This window comes from Numenius arquata, chromosome 18, assembly GCF_964106895.1.
Source record: "Numenius arquata chromosome 18, bNumArq3.hap1.1, whole genome shotgun sequence".
Lineage (NCBI taxonomy): Eukaryota > Metazoa > Chordata > Aves > Charadriiformes > Scolopacidae > Numenius > Numenius arquata.
The window spans coordinates 12,742,586-12,759,525 of record NC_133593.1 but is presented as its reverse complement, the minus strand read 5'-3'; the positions used below and the strand labels follow the sequence as shown (position 1 = coordinate 12,759,525).

Here is a 16,940-nt window from a genome sequence, read left to right as displayed (position 1 = left end):
AGAAAAGCATTAGATTTCGCTCCTACAAACAAAACTAAAACCAGAGCCCCCATCTCCCATATTGCTGCTTCTTGAACAAGCAGAGTTCTCTGTCCCTTGAGTCAAAGTTTTGACAGAGTGGAAAATCTAGGCCGTTGGTTTTAAAAGTTGGACTTCAGTAACACAGAGAGTCACGTCCTTCATCAGGAACTGTAAACGAGAGCACTCCAACTGTAACATCACACACTGCCTGACCCGTAAGCAAGCCGGGCCCAAGAGACCCCGTGAAGGTCCGTACTCTTGCAGTTATGCTTCTTCTGATGCCAGACCCAGCTCACGGCAGCTCGCTCATCTGCCCCAGCTCTTCACCCACCTCCTGTAAACCTAACTCCATTCACAAATCCTTGAGAGAAGGCCTCACGGCTTTGTTTCAGACTTCAGTCTGATGAGGGCATTGTTGTCAGTTCATCCCCAAAGGAGCTTAGTGACTTGCTGCAAAATTGGGGAAAGAATGGAGAGGGGAAGACAAAAATGTGTACTGACCTCGTGCATCAAAGAATTCATCATCAGAGCTCTCCACGGAGTCTTTGAGGACGTTCTGCACGTGCCACTGGGCTCCACTGAATCGCCGCTGGCCAGCTGGAAATACAGAGACTCACATTAACCCACAGGAATGCTCACCTCTGCTCTAGGCTTAAAGAAAAAAAAAATACATTAATAAACAGTTTGTGTAGATGGCTCAGTAGGATCAATTTGGTCAGCACACATACTTTAATCTCAACAGACAGTCAGGTAGAGTTCTCAGGATGGCATAAAAATTACACCTCTCCCTTCCACCTAACCAAAGTGATTAAACAAGTTCTTGTTAAAGATAAGCCTGCATCACTTTAATCTAATGCAGTGACTTGAAAAGATACATTCTTCCTGTTGAATTCACTGGGCTGTTCAATTCCAACACTCAAACTGTACATTGTTTCTAAGACATGAAGCAGCATTTCCCCAGGACATGGCAGTAGCTCCCATTTAAATTCCATTTCACTTTTAAAAGAAGTGCCATCCTATTTAGCTCACAGATTTACAGACAAACTACTGAGTTCTCACTCACTGAGCTGTTTTCATCAGCTTTGTTTTGCTGGAGCCTGGGGCTTTCATTTGAAGCTTGCCATTTGAAGACAGGAAGGCAAAACCCTTTTAGAATAGGTACAGTAACAGGTATAGTCATTTAAGTCATCAACTTAGATGGTCTCAATGGATTATCATACTCAAACTAATTTGTAATTAGTAAACCAGACCTGCCTAACTATATCAGTTCTCCTTATATCTACAGCAACCTGGCACTAGAAAATAGTGAAATATAGTAGTGAAATATATTCCTTATATTTATAATAAAGTCTCCTCCAAATCAGCGGGGAACCAGGGATCAAATCCACCATATCCATAACAACACTACAGCTGTTGTAGAAAGGACCTTCGTTACCAAACAGAAGAGTGTCCTTGGTTTTATTCATTTATCCAAATGATGACATCAGACCTGAAATCTAATATCCTGAGGCCCTGTCCAAAAAAGCATTCTCCTCTTCCCAGTAGTAAAAAGAAACTCAACCAGGGGAAGCATCCCTCTACATTATGCTGGGGGAAACATGCCACTAGGTCACAGCCTTTTGCTCTACTTTTACTTCATCTATAGCTGAACTAATCAGAAATATAAATGAAAGGTGGCAGGAGGAAGCAGATTTTAGCTGGCCAAGAAGAAGGTAAAAATAATAATCAGTTAATAGCATTTTAATAGCTTAAAAAAAACTCCAACCCCCAAACCATTAAAATAATTTGTTATTAAGGAGTCAGTGTTAATTACAAGAGTACTGTGTTATTGGGAATGTGTCCAGTGGTGTTTGGCAGCTAACAGAGGATGCATACAGATCATTACAGTAACTGTTACAGATTTCTGGAACCTTTTACTAATGATAGGGGATAGCAAACTGAATTATTCCTTACCAAACAACACCTTGCTGTTTCTCCATTCAAATACAAATATCCTAAAACTTATCACTATAGCCGTCAAAATAGTGGTAGAAAGAACACATTTCTGAACTTCTAATGAAGAAAAGTCAATGCTTGAAAGAGCAGGAATTCCAAAATTTCAAAGCATTAGAATGGGAAGCACCACAAAAAAGCCAGAGTGACAGATGGGAAAGGGAGAATTTGCAAAATTCGGTCTTCGGATAAAAGCTCATACACTACAAAAGAGCAGAAGGAAGGAATAATCTGCCTCACCTTTGGAGATGCTTTGAAAACCAAAATATAATATTATTACTCTTAGAATAAAAATTGTTGAGTAAACTACTCTTTTTCAGCTTACGTAGAATATTAGATTTCCGGATCACAGGTGTTCAGCTCTATGAGCAGAAAGAAAGAAGGCAGTAAACTAGGAAATTTATGAAGAACCTATAAAAGAGAGACAGGTCCACAGAACACGAGAACAAGTGTGAGACAGAGGGAATGACGAGAAGGCAAAGAACCACCTCGAACACCTCAAGACTGTTCAGATTGTCCCTCGGCAAGAAAGCAGCTCCCCGCTCAGAGACTCTGGTCCATCAAGTATCTGTGACTGAAGCTGAATTTCTGTGCTACAGATGTTTATTAAACCACAGGAATATTCAAACTAAGACAGACAGACTTCATTGGTAACACAGAGTTAACGCCTTTTGGGGTCTTATAGATGCAGACAATCCCATACTGAACATAAATTTCACACTGAGAAAATTCTGCTCAGATTTTCCAGACCAGATGTCTGTGCTGATGATATTTCTTCCAAGGCTAAACACTGAGGAGTCCGATTTTCATATATTTTGAGCATTCAGCGACTCCACAAGAAGCCAGAGGGCTACACTTGCAGAAACAAACAAGCAAAAATGCCCCAACAAAAAATGTCCTCTTACGGCAGCAGATAATTTGTTTTGAAGAGACATTTAGGGACCTGACTAAAAGTTAGTTTCTCTGCACTTTTTATAGCCGTATAACTGTATGCCTCTCGTCAAGCACCACAGATGCAAGTATCCAAAGCCAGCAAACACTGGGAAAAAGAAACAAATGAAACAAAAGAACAACAAAAACAAAAGAAACAAAAGAAAACAAAAACAAGCCAGAAGAAACAAGTATCTGGCATTTTGGATAATTATTTTCAGGATTTGACTTATTGTGATTTTAAAGATTCTCCAATTTTTGTTACATCGGTCAGCTATGTTTTCCATGGATTGGTGAAGTCCCATTCAATGTGGTCTTGGGCCTCCATAATTCTCCAGTAAAAGCTTAAGATTTAAACCAGAAGGAGCCACTCATTCTTCCTTCCTTTTCTTCTCTGCCTTTCCTGAGATCTAGTCCCCTTGCAAAATCCACAGTTACAGGATTAATCCAACACCTGCAATACGCAGATCAGTTCCTCCCGTTTCATGGTATTTGCTTTCTCACCTCTGTTTTCATTTGGTGCCTCTGCTGAAGACAGACACTTCTTCTGGGAAGAAACTGCCTGCTACTCTTTGTTTTTACCTAACAGATTTTGAGACGTTACTATCACAAAGACAGCAAATAGCATCAAAAACACTACAAAAATCACTGAAGAGTAAGGTAGTTTAAGCATCCGGATGATTCACTGATTTGTATCTGATAACAAAGGCATTTTCAGCATGGTTTTCTCAATCAAATAAAAATTCATTCAGATCAAGACATTTATGACTGTGCTCCACTTCTGCATACCAGAATTGAAATAGAATTTAGAATTAAAGGATTCAGAATTTAAGCTATTTATCAAGGAAGTCTGGCACCAAAAAAAAAATTTTTAAAAAATTAAAAATAAATAAATAAACCCCAATGCTTCATTCCAGATAATTTCAGCTGGATTATGAAAATAATCTCATCTGCATTTGACTGGAAGGAACAAAGAACTCTTGCAAAAAAATTATATAAATTTCAAGAGAACAACAGACGAAATCCAAATAAACTCACTCTTGATATAAAACTTATTTTTTTCAAGGACTGTATTCATTACTTGACATTTTGGCTGTCAAACTCAGATTTGGAGCACAAAATACCCCAAGATGATAGACATCAATGATGCGTGACTTCCCAAGGCCAGCCCACTAACAGTAATTACAGAACACAGTTGATTGCATTTAAATCCCCACAGCATGCAGAAAACTGTTTCCTACTGAAGCCATGTTTCAGTCTTACGAGAGACAGAATGCTAAACAAAAGCTTAAAAAAGTATGGTTCTTGTGACTGAAGCAGTGGGACTAATAAGTGTTCATTTCACATTTTCACTTTTTTTTTTTCCCTCTTTATTTCTGTTTAAGAAAACCTCTGTAACAATATACAATGTTTTTAAAGGTTGTAATTTTTTAAACTATCATGGCCAATATGGAAGAGTCATTTCAAGCTTTTACTTAACACAGTAATGTGCATATTTAAATTGTTTGTTAAAAAATAACACTGCAAAAGCCCCCCACAATATACCATCAGGCACTAGGATCACATTTGGTACTGTATTTTTTTTTGTCACACATCCACTTGAAAAACTCTCCAATTATACTTACTGTATCAGGTGAACGTGTGATTCATTGAAGACTCATTCCTCATTATGATTATCATTCGTTTGCTATGATTCATTGATACAGTAGAGCACTGTTTAAAGACTGTTAACGCTTTTCCTATATACCCAGTTCCCTTAAAAATACAGATAAATTTGTACCCATTTTGAGAAAAAGAGAAGAAGAAGATCCTCACCCTGACCTGTTTCCAGACCAAAATAAGAACCAATAAAGCCAAGTTGGACAATTGTGTGCACACCGGTGTTTGCAAGCATGTGGATCAGAAGCCTTGTGACATGAAGGAAGCGTCCTAGAGACACTGTGGTGAGATTTGTCTTCACAACCAAAATCCTGGTAGAAGTCTCACCTTTAAACAGTAAAGTAAATACATGTGTAGACTTAGGCCTTGCAAATGTAGCGAGAAACAACTGCAACTCCTCTCCGCTCCAGTGCTCTGCCTTTTCCAACTACTTATTATCCACATAAGACTATGGCAAATACCTGCAGCGTTCAATGAGGCTAACAGCACCAAATCTGCCTTCTGGCACAGCTTCACTGGGGTCAACAGTTATCTCAGCAGGGATTCATTTGTACAGGTGAAGTCACCATATCAAATGAGCTTAAGTGTCTGCCTCCAAGCTTAACAACCATAATGATGCCATAGCCCTGTATCAGCCTCCTGTAAATAACTCTAGACATTCATTCAGGTGTTTAAACAATGATTCAGAAATCTGGCTACAGCATCACTTCACAGGAAAACCCCCGGGGCAAACTCAGGTTAAAAGAAATATGTAGATAGTCTCAGAGCATATGGAGTGAAACCATGTAATTCCACTTCATGTCCTGTTACTCATCATTTTAGGATTCAAAAGACCATGAGCATCTCCATAACCAACACCATTCTAGTGCTACTTACTCTGGATTAAGTATGATGAGTAATGTAAAGTTGAAGGAACTTCCACCTGAATAAGAGCCTAAAAGAGTACTAAAAAGAGTACTAAAAGCGTACTGTTGCTTTTTTGCCAGAATAAAAAGCTTTCTATTTTAGCCACCAGAATTTGCTAGGAAGGAAGGAAGGGAGAAGGCTATATAAATATGAAATTGTAAAGACTTCACAAGAAGAAAACAGGAGCTCCCTGGAGAAGAATTGCCACTAGCCTGGCTGGAAATCAGTAACAGCGCTGGCCCCACAAAGAAAGCTCACGCTTCCAGTGACCTTGGTGTTGGATGCAGACTGTGAAGGGAGGGCAGGGAAAAGCGTCACACATCTCCAGGCATAAATTCCGGCTACAAGAAAAGCCCTTGGGAACAGCAGTTTTACTGTACTGTACTAGGAATGCTTCTAGATTTAGAAGCAGTTTAAACAGCCCCAGTCAGCAGCACAAGTCTGCGTAAGCTCACTGCAGCAGTTCTCCACATCTACGTTTATTTGCTGGCTGGGCTGCATTGCATCACCCTCATACATTAGTCTTATTGAGCCTGCTTCCTTCTGTGCCAACAGATTAGCATTAGCCACCTTAATAGGACTCTATTAAGATTTCTTGATTGCATTAAACACTGGCATTGCCTGGACTCACTGATTTGATTTACAGTGTCAACTGCTGCATATTTTATTTTATTATTTTGTTTCAGAGAACAGAAAGACCAGCCATACTTCAAAATACAGGCTAACTCCTCAGTAACGACACTTGATGCTTCTATGTCAGCAAACTTTATCAGATTTGTTGACCGATTCTTAGCAGGCAGATTTCAGTGGGGTTTTTTTGCAAGCAGGGCAGTAACTTACATTTTATTTCAGTTGTCCAGCATCACAATTTCCGAGGACAGAAGGGGAAACCATGTAAAAATGTAATGCCTTTAACAGAAACCCAGTACATCACTGCTTTGCCAGTCACAGCAGTTGAACCACATGCAGTAGTTCCCACAGGCACGAGGCAGCACGACAGACAGCAGGACACACAGGGAACGTCTCCAAGTGCCAAAAGGAGAATTCACAGAAACACACAGGTGCTTTTCTTCTAGGAGAAGCAGAAGCAACATTTCCTACCGAAACTGCTTTCTTCTGCCCAGCACTGCAGGCGGCTACACTCACCTATCTCAGAGGGAGCTGGCTGAGGCTGCCCGGGTGCACAGCCACAGTGGGGAGAAGGCAAGAGCAGAGCCACCTTGCAGCACCATGCACGGAAACTGAATTCTCTAGTTAGGCTAGCACTAATTGTAATTAATATTAATTATAATTAAGATTACAATCAGTGATTTTCTTCTGTAAAAGTCTTGCTTTTTTTCTTCAACAAAGAACAGCTGGAAATCCATTGGTACTTTCCCGTATCTGTGATCTGAGGGCGTGAGGTGAGGCGATGCAATGCATGAGTACAGTGCAACTTTGAACAGCACTCTCTTCATTTTCCCTGCACTAAATCATTTCACATTTTAATTTTTCTGTGGCTGATGCTGTCACATATCTGCATGAAGACAACTCTTCCAAGATGTACAGAAAACAATTCTCCACATCATGGATATTCTAGGTCTGGGTTTGTGACTCACCATACTTCACCATACATCCCAACCTCGTAGTAGGTCTCATTATGTAACTTGCTAATTAAAAGCAAAATCAATTCTGAATGTTGTTGAAAAAAAATCAGTTAAAGTAAGATTTTCAGATTTATAATATGCTCATTAGCCAATTTACCTACATTAGATATTGAGTTCCTTATTACTAAGATTAATAAGGATCACAACTGAAACCTACACCCTGTACAGCAGGAGCTCCCATAAGGCCAAAAGCCGCAGACACAACCAGTTGCATCCTCTTATGGCAGGCAATAAAAGAGCTGACTGACTCCACACTTGAACCAGCACCTAAACTCATCCCTGAAGAACGCCCAGCCTCTCTGACCCTCATTTACAAAACAGTAAAATAAATAAAAAGCTAAAAAAATCCTCTTCCCAGGAACATCCAAGATCTTACTTGACTAAGAATTACTAGAGAAATAGTTCCATGTCCTATTATGTGACACTGGTACTTCTGGTTGAGGGCAAGTCAGACTGCACCTCAGTAGATGGCACCCAAGTTTAGATGCAAGGCAAATTTCATCCTTGGTGTTAGTGACCGTACACAGTTCCAGCAAACCGCAGAAGTAGTTCCCACTCATGTATCAGCAGCTTCTAATGCTATCCATCCAAGGAAGAAGAAAAAACCCACTACAATCATGCAATCTCCAATACGTTCCACAAGTCGACCTAAGAAGCAGAACAGCCACAAGAAAGACCAATTCCACTTTCGCCCACAAACAGCAGCAGAGCTCATTTTCTCATAGTTTCATGAGCAAATTATCCTGCTGAAATCAACTGTAGTTGAAAAGTGTATACAAGAGAAGAATCTGGTCTAGTTTCTCTTGGTCAGGAGGCATAAACCCAAATTCTTTCTAAAAGCACTTCTTTTTTTTTTTTTTTAAAGAAATGTGACAAACTGGCAGTGATATAACAATTAAGCAGTGCGTGAGTGCACTTCATTGCATGTGATTTGAAAAAACACAAGAGGAATTGAAGTGACCTTACTGGTCTGTATCCAACATTCTCAGAACTAAGGAAGCAGAAAAACAGACAAGTGAAGCGAGGCCTAAGATGATCTGAAAAGGACTTTAAGAAACAAAAGTCTTCCTCTGAAAATTGAATAGCTAGCGCTGCTGAGTTCTGACTTTAATTTAACCACTTGCCTATATCATTTTAAAAGGCCTGGTGTCCAAAACCCACTCATCCTGTAAGTCCCAAACATCGTAACGCAGAAAGTCTCACCACTGTCACTCAGTAATTCCACACAGTACCAAAAATGCTGTTTCAATATTACTTGTTATGTAAGGATTGTATTTAGAACGCCTATCAAGTCAGGCAAACGAAAAGGCATTTATTTGTTCCATTCCAGTAACTGGCAATACCTCGGACTTGGGATAAAGCCATGCTGTACACAGGAGGCTCCAGCTCTGGAGGTGCCACACACGGGGAGAGGAAGTGCGTGCGGAGGACAGTAATAGCTTCTGTAAAATGGAAGGAACATTTGTTTGCCTGCAGAAATGATGTCCTCTAGTGGACAGCACACTTGACCAAGACACAGGGCTCTGCCACTGGATCTAATGGGTTGAAAAGTCATTTTACAAATGCCTCGGGGAAGTAAGCCTAGCCCTGCTGTGAAACTACAGCCACGTTACCCTTCCTCACTGGCTCAGCCTTCTCCTCAGCTTGAATAAGCTTTTACAAACACCGACTGCAGCTGAAAAAGAAAACCGTGACAGAAGCCATTGCTGTTTGCAGCAGAACTTCACCAGCAGGATCAGCACAAACACTCTGGGAATGAAATAGCAGTGATTTTATACCCAAACCACATTTGTGAGGGGCACATCCAGAAGCGTCAGTTTAAGAATCACCCCCGCATCTCCTAAAGGCCCTTTCTCCTTAACAAGGCACGAATCAATAGTTACCTTGTGAGGCACATGGAATAGATAGAAAGAAAGCAGGCGGACCTGAATGCCAGCCACTGCTGGTCCCTTGTGCACCGGCAGTGTCACTAATGAACCAGTGACACTAACGAACAAGGCCCAACAGAGCTCCCAGGCTGAGGTGTGCCTGTACCTGACCCTGCAGGAAGATGTCCTCCCGCAGGCTGGGATAAGAACAGCAGCTACCATTGGACGTGATCACAGCAGTGGGCTTTCCTGAAAAACTAATTCAATGCCATTGACGTCACTGTCATACTATCACAGATGTAGAGCTTTGCAGCAGACCCAGCAGTTTGCTACATCCTTTGCTTGCTAATAAGTGTTTGCCGATCCAGCCTCAACACAAGCATGTGCCACAGACGGGAGACCATAAAAAAGCACTCCCAAATACTACTACCACACCAACCCAGTTAGCAGAGACAAAATAGCACACAATGTTCTCATAGCTACTGAAAACTCAGTCTTTTACATAGCAAAGTATTGAAGGTTCACTTAATCTCAATAAAAAAAAATAATCAAAAATAAACTCTGTTGCACAGATTAAAAGATTTCCACTTGTCAAAACTTGTTTTAGAACTGTGACCATTTTGAATTCAGGGAAGGTTTTCCTAATAAAATTTAAAAAGTACAAGTCATTTTTCCATTTGGAAAGAGGTACTGGGTAGAAGGAATGACCTTTGCTGGTGCCATTGACTGTTGTTGCATAATAATACTTCTTTCTGTTCTGCTGGTTTCAGATGCTTCCTGCCTACCCAGTAAGTGATTTAACTGAGCTACCCACACAGTGTTACCTAATGACTACGCAGTGAAGACTAACTGGAGGCCAAAATTACCCACTTTTATTTTCTAGTTACATTTTATTTCCTCTTTGGCAAATGTAAAACTGAAGACATACTTTAAAAAGATGTGAATTTAACTACTGGAGGCAGTCCTCAGACTCAGGAGCTCAGGCAAGACAGAGGGAGCTGCTGATCCTCCCTCTAATTATTGCAGAGTGAAAACTGAAGTACACTCAGAGTAAGCCCTCACCTGAGCACTGACCACCAGAAAAGGACCATACACGCCATTACTGTCAGCAGGGCCACACAGAACTCATCCAAAGTCACACTACGAATCTGCGGCAGAGAGCAGAACTGAAATGAAATCAGCTGAAATTGCAATGAAATCCATTGCAAGTGGAAGGGACTGGGGGTGAGTGGGAGGCCTATAGAAGTGTGAGGCTGAAGGGGACAAGAGGAGGCCAGAGGGGGAGAAAAATAAAAGCAAAGGCGAGAGGGAGGTCGGAGAGAGCACACAAAAACAAGGGGAAGGGAAGAAAAAAGTGGAAGGCCAACAGGAAGAGCGCTCAGAGGGGGACGTGGGAGGCCAGACAGGTGGAGGAGAGAAGAAGGAAAATAAACAAGAGAACGTGATGGGAGAGATGGAGGCTGAGACTGAGAGGAACGGGTGGGCTGAGGGGGAGACAGCAGGAGGCTGAGGGGGAGAGCGTGCAAGGCCAGGGGAAGACAGGGAGCCAGAGTGGGGAAGGGGGAGCCCCAAAGGAGAGAGGGGGAAGAGAATAAAAGAGGGGGAGGCCAAGGGAGAGGGGGAGGAAAACAGGGAGTAGAAAGGAGAGGCAAATGCAGGAGTGGGAGGCCAATTCGGGGGGGGGAAGGGGGGAGGGCATCCCACAAACCTAACTATAGCTGCTTATAAGGGATGTGATCCTGTTTCCTCCTTCCCACCAGGGAGGGCCGTCACCTAGCCCTGCAGCTGAGCTGGTAAAGACTGTAAAACCAGCAGAAAACAAACTTTCTAAAAATTTAAGATAACAAAGAGTTTTCCACTTGTTTGGTTCCCAGAACTAGACTGCAGAAGCGCTGGGGAAGTCTGCGAGCTGGCATAGGAAAGAGGAGGAAATACACAAGATTTCTCTTACTGTTGGCAGCAAGCTGCCAGATCATCAACCCGTACCTTCCATTCCTGAACCTGCAGTACTCTACAGGCCGAGTCCTGCCCTGAGGAAATTTGTGTACGCCTACAGTCCTGTGAATTGCAGACTTGGAAGCATTGCTGCACTTCAGAAAGAGGACAGAAGAGGAAGAATTAAAAGGGACAGAAGTGGGAGCTTTAAGAACAAGCACTAGGAGAAAGTTCCTGGTTTAAGAGGCAGCAAGATCAAAGGCAAGAAATCGGGAGCATGTAAGTGGGAGAAAAGGAGAAAAAAAGTAATCCTGAAAGGGCAATAAAGCAAGCAGGGTCTCAAGAGTGAACAAAAGTCACTAAGTTTATCAGAGAAGCCGCAGCCCAGAAAAGAGATGTTACAATACCCCCTCTGAGAGCCATCCTGGGCTGACAGAGTCAGTGTACTGAGATTTCCAAGAGGTGGGAAAAGGGTTGACAGGTACAAAGGAAAAATTGAGAGGTGAAGAGAAGCACTAAGGGAAAAATAAAGTGGTCAGTTTTGGAAAGACAGAAGCTTGTAAGTGGAAGTGTAGAGGAGAAGCAGTTTGAAGACAGTCAGCAACATCGAGCAGGTACCAGGAAAGGCTAAAAGGGGGAAAGAGTCAGGAGCTCCCTTTATTCTCATTGTGGCTGCATCAGTCCCTAAATAAAAATCAAAAGGAGAGCAAAGAGCGCAGCTGACAAAGCAAGAGACGTAGTTAAAGGCAGAAGAAAGTTCACACAGAATGCAGCTTCCCTTATCAAGAAGTCAAGTGAAAGGGCTAACTGAAGAAACAGTCCATATACCACTGTGGTCAGAAGTATCCAATATAACCAACTCCTCTCTCCCATCCCTCATTCGGTGTCATTCATCTCACAGCAATTCAGCAACAACAAGTCCTTGGTTACGTACTCTGTACATCCTTCAACTGGCAGTTTTGCAGCAGATGGTAAGGACAGGCGTATATTTGCTTATTGAGTACAGGAAACAAATCAAGAAACTAAGCCATGCAGGCCTTTAAGCCCCTATTTTAAGGTACCGGTGACATTTTCAGTCTTGCACATTATGGGATTACTGGTGAGATGAAGGAAGAGAGAGAGGAGGTTTAGCATGGCTCTTCAGGCTCCAAATTCTAGATCAAGCTTTTCTGTAGAAGCCATTTCTTGATGCTTCAGATGCCAGCTTCCCCACAGCAGAAATTAACTTCACCCTCCCTCTCAGCAGTATCATCACCTCCTCCAAATTCACTCCCCAAAACCAGAGAAGATATGAATATTCTCTAACCTTTTCCTGCAACGACTGTAGGTGGACTGCCTGCATCACATCTGAAAGACTCTACTTTCACAGTGCAGAGATTTTGGCTTTCTGAGGAGGATCTGGCATTTTTGAGTCACTGCTGCCTGTTAAAAAATGAAGTAGGTGATGAAGAGCAGATACCACACCACCCCCACAGGGATATGTCAAGTAGCGATGTACAGTTGCCACTACGTGGTTTTGCAACCTACAATCCTGCAAATGTCCAAGCGTTTCTGCGCAGGGACTACTCCAAGGGCTTAAAATCTAGAACCCACTAGGTGAAATCTGGCTACTCAAACGGGTCAAGTCGACTGCCTCTAAAAGCCCTTCATAAGCATACATGTCATTCAACAGTGACCAGGCAGCAGAAGTCATAGCTACTAGAATGATGGTCTTTCTTTGTATTTGTGATAAGGTTGCAGCACTGGCAGAGGCTGCAAGGCAAGCAAAAGCAAAACAGCCACGACATTTCTATACTGATGCACATTCCAGCTCACTTTGATAAACTCAGTAGGCTCAATTCATAAAAGCAGCACATTTCCCCTGCTCCTAACCCAGATGGGTTCTGCCAGAGCTCCTTTGTGAATGGTCAGTTCTTGCTTTTCTTTACAGTAAGTAGTAGTGACAACACTAAAGCTGACAGCGAAAGTCATATTTTGTCTACCAAAGTGAGTGGAATCACATCCAAGGGAAGTAGCGTCCTCTAAAATTCCCATGCAAAGTTGGGTTTGAACAAGCAAGCTATTACATTGCTCAAGGACCCTGAAAGGGAATGAATTGCTCACTTATTTTCCTATCAAAGTTAAACGGACTGCAAACCAATGCCAAAGAAAAAATAATGAGACTTCTTCCCCATTTGATTATTTCTTCATCTTCCAAAGGTGGAAAACAACCATTTAGTTCAATACTACATTTGCATCTTCTGAAATTACTGATGCTTTCATGTTCCTGAGCGCTATGTGTATTTGGGGGAAATAATAAAAAAAAAGAATAAACACTGCTGGGCAAAACCTTTGGGTTTGGCCTTAACATTATTATGGTGCTGTAAAGCTGTGCCAAGAGCTGGCACCAAGCACCAGGCGAGAGTCACACACAGCCCAGCAGCCGCTCGGTCAAGCAGGGTTAGGCCTTCCCCTCCAAAAGCCGCGGGAAAACCCCTCCCGGGGCCCCCGGAGCCCAACGCCAGTTCTGCCACCAGCACTGGCCGTTCCCGCGCACGGACTGTGTGCCACCCGCTGCGGGGCACCAGGGCTCTGCCGCCGAGCACCCCCTGGGCCCCGGCCCCCCGACTCCACGCCGCTCCGGCGCCGGGGGAAGCAGGCGTTAAAACGCGAACCCGCAAGGGGCGGGAGAGACCGCACCGGCCGGTTCCCCTCAGCCGGTCCTGCCCCACCAACACGCCTCTGCCGTTTCCAGAGCAGCCCATGGCCGCTGCGTCCCAGCCCGTTGCTCCCGGCAGGCGGCAGCGAGCACCGGCTCCACAGGGCGGCAGCCGCAGAGCTCCCCCGCGCTGCGGAGACCCTTCCCGGCCCCGCACTGGGAGATGCCCGGGCAGCGGCGACCGGGGCGGCCCCCGCGACCCCGAGCACCGGCCGAGGTGGGCGCCGAAGGCACAGCAGGACCCCGCCGGGACAAGACGGGGAGGCGAACGCACCCGCGTCTCGTTCACGCAAGTTTGCGTTTACCGCTCCGGGGGGTGGGCGGACGCGGAGCCGGGGCTGCCCGCCAGGCCGCCGGTGGGCGGGGGCGCGCCGGAGCCGCGCCGGCCGGGGACAGGGGCCCGGCTCCCCTCAGGGCGGCACCCGCCCCGCCCCGCTTCGCGCCCCCCTCAGGGCTGCCCCGTCCAGCCCCGCCGGTCCCGTCCCGCCGCGCGGGCTCCGCGCTCACCTGGGCGCGGGGCTTTCGCCATGTCGGGGCTGCCGCTGGCAGCCGAACCGTCGCGGCCGCCTCAGGTGCTCTCCCGCGGGGCCGCCCCGCCGCGCCGGCACCCCGCGCTCCGCCGCCCCATCGGCTCCCGGCGGAGGCCCCGCGCCGCCCACTCGCCTGCGGCGCGGAGACGAGGCCGGGAAACGCCGCCGCGCCGCCGGGTCCCGCCGCGGCGCAGCCGCCGTCGTTAAAGGCGCAGCGAGCGGCTCCGCGTAGAGCGGGGGCCGGGCCGGGGCAGCGCGGGGATGGGGCTGCTCACGCCGGGCCCGGGGGCAGGGGCTGCCGGAGTCCCTGCGGCGCGGGGAGGGGCGCGGCGGCGGTGGCTGCCCCCGAGCCCGCCCGCAGCGTTCGCCTCCCCGAGCCCGCCCGCGCCGCTGCCAGCGGGGACCCGCGCCGGGGAGAGGCACCGGCCGAGGCCGCCCGGTGGTGCGGCGGCGGGGCCCGATGCGGAGGCTCTCGGGGCTGTGGCCGCCTTGCCTTGCCCGGTGGCCCCCACGGCTCCGTAGTGCCCCCGGGAGCCGCGGGCGCGAGGCGGTCGGAGCGGTGCTGCCGCCCGCGCCGTGCCCGGCTCCTCTCCTCAGCGGCCCCGCCGCCGGCCTCTGCCCTGGCCGGTCCCGGGGGCACCCCCAGGGCGGCCCTGCCCCGGCGAGCGGCTGCGATGGGTTTAACCCTTTGGCTGTTGCCAAGTCCCGCGTCAATGCGGTGGTCGGACGGCCTCAGCGGTTTAAGTGTCTGCTGAGAGTCGGACGAGGGAACTTTCAGGGCAAGAGGCTGCCTCACTCGCGGCATTTCTCTGACACCATCAAGGAAGAAAGTAGAGTAGCCAGCTTCTCCACATCTCCCAAGAATTGGGAGAAACCCGCCTCAAGAAACGTCTTAAATGGCAGCTCATCTTGTGGGAACAATGGGAGGGAGCCTATGAGGGCTTTTATTTACAGCATGTCAGAACACCACCAAGTAAAGCACAGTAAACACAAGTTTTGCCCAAGGAAGCATAAAATTGTTTTATCAATAAGATTTCTGCATAATCATAGAGTCTTAGGATGGTTTGGATTGGAAGGGACCTGCAAGCCCATCCAGTGCCAGCCCCTGCCCTGGGCAGGGACACCTCCCACCAGACCAGGTTGCTTCAAGCCCCCTCCAACCTGGCCTTGAACCCCTCCAGGGATGGGGCAGCCACAGCTTCTCTGGGCAACCTGGGCCAGGCTCTCACCACCCTCACAGCAAAGAAGTTCTTCCCCAGATCTCATCTCAATCTCCCCTCTTTCAGCGTCAAACCCTTCCCCCTCCTCCTATGACTCCCCTCCCTGACCAAGAGTCCCTCCCCAGCTTTCCTGGAGCCCCTTTAGGGGCTGGAAGGGGCTCTAAGGTCTCCCCGGAGCCTTCTCTTCTCCAGGCTGAACCCCCCCAACTCTCTCAGCCTGTCCTCACAGCAGAGGGGCTCCAGCCCTCACAGCATCTCCGTGGCCTACTCTGGCCCCGCTCCATCAGTTCCATGTCCTTCCTGTGCTGAGAACTCCGAACTATACTGGCAGAGCCAACATTGTTTGTCCAAAGTCAGAACATAATTGCTTATTTCAAGAAGGGTGACGTTGAGTGCAGTTCCATCAGCATTTCTGGGATTTCATTAATACAGCAGTGTGGGACTCAAGGAAAGTAGCTGATGAGGATGGTGCAGTGAAGTTCAGGAGAACCCTTTAAGCTCAGTTCCTACATCCTCCTTGGAGTCACTACAGAATTTGAGAGGCAGCCCTAAGGACCAGACACCATATTGAGTCAGAGGAAACAGCAGGCAGTAGAGCAGCTCACAGCCAAGTGTTGCACGTCAGTCACCCACGAGAAACGGGTTGCACTACGCTGTTTTACTTGGAAGGACTGAGAAATTCTCTGGCAGCAGATACACCTGCTTTGTGGCTGCTCTTGCCAGTGAAACAGCCAGAGAAGCTGTCCAGGATCCAAGAACAAGCCTTGAGATGGCAACTCTTGGCAACATAACTTCAAATAGTTTGAGAGGCCTCTCCGCACTGTTTACATGTCACGCACAGCCAAAATAAAAAAAGAGACAGGATATGTCAGAGCCCAGCACTTCAGAGGAGAGCATTCTGCCAAAAAACAAAGGGAACAAAATCATAATCCGCAGAGGCATAACAGAAGACGGCAATGGATGGGCAACTGGTCTCAACAAGGGCTTTATGGTACTCCAGGTACAGGGAACTGTCTCGCAGGAAGGTACGTGGCGGGGGGGGCTGTGGTGTTGCCGGGTTGCTGCCAGCTCTGGTTAATCCCCGATACCAGAAAGGCCTCATACAGCCCTTATTACTAAGGGACAGACAGCAGGATTACTCAGCTTGCAGCTGGAGCTGGATGTGTGGCTGTAAGAAGCCCACAACAGCCACTAGGCACCCAGACAAATGCCTGGCAATGAAAATTTTCCTACCGATATCCCAGGTCTCGCTCTGCAGAGAGGCAGGGTCTAATGGCCAGGACAGCTGTCAATAGCTGCAGAAGCAAGAGCTGAGGGAGGCTCAGTTCTGAGCCAGTCAAACCCCTCACGTTACTTCTTCATCAGCCCTGAACTGAAATATGCTCCTTCCTCCTGCCTCAAGTCTTCTCAATAGCCAGAGCCTACCCAATTAAAAGTCTGTCAGAGCTGGAGCAGACTGGTATCGATCGATAATGTCAGGGCTGAGGCCTTCTTAAATGCAGGCAAGGAAAACTGGTACTTGCTGTTTTAACTCC

The 16,940-nt window shown here is 46.5% G+C and overlaps 1 protein-coding gene across 1 annotated transcript in view; it reads right to left on the bottom strand.

Moving 5' to 3' along the window:
- The window catches only part of PITPNM3 (PITPNM family member 3), a 73,333-nt gene extending 59,632 nt beyond the window's left edge, over window positions 1–13,701 (bottom strand). The window contains exons 1-2 of the mRNA XM_074160901.1: window positions 13,452–13,701; window positions 523–618 (exon numbers count right to left, since the gene is read on the bottom strand). Coding sequence (XP_074017002.1) covers window positions 523–618; window positions 13,452–13,701 — 346 coding nt within the window. The remainder of the gene's footprint in view (window positions 1–522; window positions 619–13,451) is intronic.
- Between the last annotated feature and the right edge of the window lie 3,239 nt (window positions 13,702–16,940).